Genomic DNA, 2,885 nt, shown 5'->3' with positions numbered 1-2,885 from the left:
TCTTTCTGCAGGGGTCTTCTTTCAAGTTTATGGGATGATGACACAGGGCTCCGGAGATCTTCATGGGCTATGGTGGTCTTAGGGTGTTCTAGGTGTGTTTGGTCATTTGTATTTGTGTTTCTCTGTGCTTGTAAGGGTCAACAACTTTGTATCTTTCCGTGATATGAATGCAGAGAAATTCTCAAAAAAAAAACAATGCTCCTTGGATGATTTGTTTCTTCGCTCCTACCGCATATATCTCATTCCGATGTTACTTTTTCCTCCTATAAAATCGACAAAGAATACGTTGGAGCTCCATCAAACTCTAGATCTATCGGCGAGTTGATTATATTTTGGTTAGTATCTCTTTTGTTGACGTAGCTCATATAAAGTAGAAATCTTTTTCTCTAGTTGCACTGCACTCGCGCGTACGTATTTGGTCCAGCAGTATAATACCACACTTGTGCTTCAGTGCTTGTTTAGATACGTTTTTATTATTTTTAAGAAAGGCGAGTCAAACAACTTGTGCACGTACAGTACGTCTCTTGCACCCAGACTACACACATTACTGCTGCCGACTTGTGCACGTACAGTACGTCTTTTGCATGGAATCGATCCTTCTTGCGTACGTCTGCGCGCGCTGAGTTCGTGTTCCGCCTACAGCCGGATCAAGTCCGCCATCATGACGCGCGCGCGCGGGTGGACATCGAAAATACCCGGGCAGTGCCATGCATCGCCAAATATCGCACAAGTTACATTGTTCCACCTCGAGCGTCGCCTCTCCTATATAAACGCCACAAGAGCACACACAAAACGTAGCAAACCTGAAGCACACAGCAGTAGCAAGCCATGGCCAACGCAATGCTGATCCCTGTGATCCTTTCCTTCCTCATCTTGCCCTTCTCCGCCATGGCCCTAACCCAGGACTTCTGCGTCGCTGACCTGCCCCGCGGTGACACGCCGGCGGGATACTCATGCAAGGCCCACGTCAGTGCCGATGACTTCTACTACAACGGTCTTGCCGTCGCCGGCAACACCAACAACCTCTTCAAGGCCACTTTCACGCCGGCCTCCGTCAATCAGTTCCCCGGGGTCAATGGCCTGGGCATCTCAGCCGCCAGGGTCGATATAGGCGTGGGAGGTGTCGTGCCGCCGCACACCCACCCGGCCGCCACCGAGCTCATCTTCGTCACGGAGGGCACCATCGTCGCCGCATTCATCAGCTCTGACTCCAACACCGTCTACACCAAGACACTCAACAAGGGCGACATCATGGTCTTCCCCCAGGGCCTGCTCCACTACCAGTACAACATCGGCGCCTCGCCCGCCGTCTTGCTCGTCGCCTTCAGCGGACCCAACCCTGGTCTCCAATTCATCGCCTTCGCGGTCTTTGGCAACAACCTGCCCTCCGACGTCGTCAAGAAGCCGACCTTCTTGAACGATGCGCAGGTCAAGAACTTTAAGATGATGCTCGGCGGCACCGCCTAAATATTACCATGTTTACATAAAGGTTACTAATTGTCTATGTGGTGGCGCGTGTCGAATTATTAATAAATTGATTATGTGCATGCGCCTGGCATGCATACGAATTCTTCAATTAATAGTTCTTTCAAAGTTGTGCTTCATTCCTCCTTGTTTTGATTTCATTTCAGACAATGGCTCAATAGTTTTCTTAACTAAAATTGTAATTTATCGTAACGACAACACTGGTTGTTTTGTTGGTGACGTCTCCATTCCGCAAGGCAATTCGTGGAGTGGATTAAAGATAAGATAGCTTTTCAAATATTCCTCCCCATATCTTTATTGGGTTTTACAAATAGAAGAGAGAACCTCTCTCGGACACATAGCTCGTCATTATTATGACAAAGTTTAATTAGGTTCAACGTGGCTGCAACAAAATTTCAAAAATGCCAGGAAAAAATATGTTGAGAACTTAGACATTACAAATTAAGATTACTGCTAAATCGTCACTCGTGTTGAAATAAAAAAAAATTCCATGTAACTCGATCCAACATGTTGCTAGCCTACATCATGTACTGCTCATGATGGTCTGGTCACAACAACATTTAACGTGATCACGGTGAGAGATACAGAGGGATTGAAAAAATTCTTTCGTACTTGCTGGCTTGGCTTCGATTCCCGCCCCTCAAAAGGGGCTGTCCGATGATGTTGCGACTCCATACTGGTAACAGAAAAAGGTTGGAAGGAACAGGTGCACAACGTGTTGTATCCCGAATACATCATTTTGTTCAGTAATAGAACTCTTTCGCGTTTTTTCTGTAGCTGGGGTGGCAGACTGAAAGAGGCAGAGGACCCGGGGTGAACTGAAGAAAGGCATGAATCCATCTTCATGGCACAGATTACCACTAACGACCCACATAGGTTCAGCGTGAGATTCTGCTGAGACCCATCATCCGTAGATTGTTTAAGAAATTTGAAGTTGAACAACTGTTGCCTCGATAGGTATGATGGGTAAGACAATAGTTAGGCTCTGTTTCAGATGGATTTCCCAAACTTCTTCCTATCCTGGTACTACAGGATTTGATGATCTTTTTCCACCTTAACTTTTATCCTTACACTTGGCAGAAATAGTAGCTAACTAAGTATGTATCCTAAAAGTCATACTCATAACCGAAAATTCATGACTTTGAATTACCTTATATTTTGAACTAGGTTTAACTCATTCTCTCGTGTACCTTGGGGAATAGTGAATTATTTTGGAACTGTAGGTAATCTCTCTTTTGAAAAGGGTAGATTGATGTAACTGTTCTTTTTTTTTTGTAATTTTAAGATACTATCGTTATGCTAAGAGGGATGACCAAAGGTTTTATGGTCTTCAATCTGGGTAGTAACTTGATTTTATGTTTTTCTTTATCCAAGTTCCATCTCTTCACTGAAATATTCAA

General features: G+C 44.8%; 1 protein-coding gene across 1 annotated transcript; it reads left to right on the top strand.

Annotated features, from left to right (window-relative positions):
- The first annotated feature begins 817 nt into the window (after positions 1 to 817).
- LOC124664192 (germin-like protein 8-14) lies at positions 818 to 1,467 on the top strand. Its single transcript, XM_047201771.1, has one exon. The coding sequence runs from the start codon at positions 829 to 831 to the stop codon at positions 1,465 to 1,467; it is 639 nt and encodes a 212-aa protein (XP_047057727.1). The 5' UTR covers positions 818 to 828.
- The last annotated feature ends 1,418 nt before the right edge of the window (positions 1,468 to 2,885 follow it).

The sequence above is a fragment of the Lolium rigidum genome, chromosome 6 (genome assembly GCF_022539505.1).
Source record: "Lolium rigidum isolate FL_2022 chromosome 6, APGP_CSIRO_Lrig_0.1, whole genome shotgun sequence".
Taxonomy (NCBI): domain Eukaryota; kingdom Viridiplantae; phylum Streptophyta; class Magnoliopsida; order Poales; family Poaceae; genus Lolium; species Lolium rigidum.
Note: the sequence above shows the minus strand (reverse complement) of the source record. Positions and strands in the feature narration are given on the sequence as shown.

What these genes read in the sequence shown, in the direction of transcription:
- LOC124664192 (XM_047201771.1), top strand. Translation starts at nt 829, where the DNA reads ATGGCCAACGCAATGCTGATCCCTGTGATCCTTTCCTTCCTCATCTTG.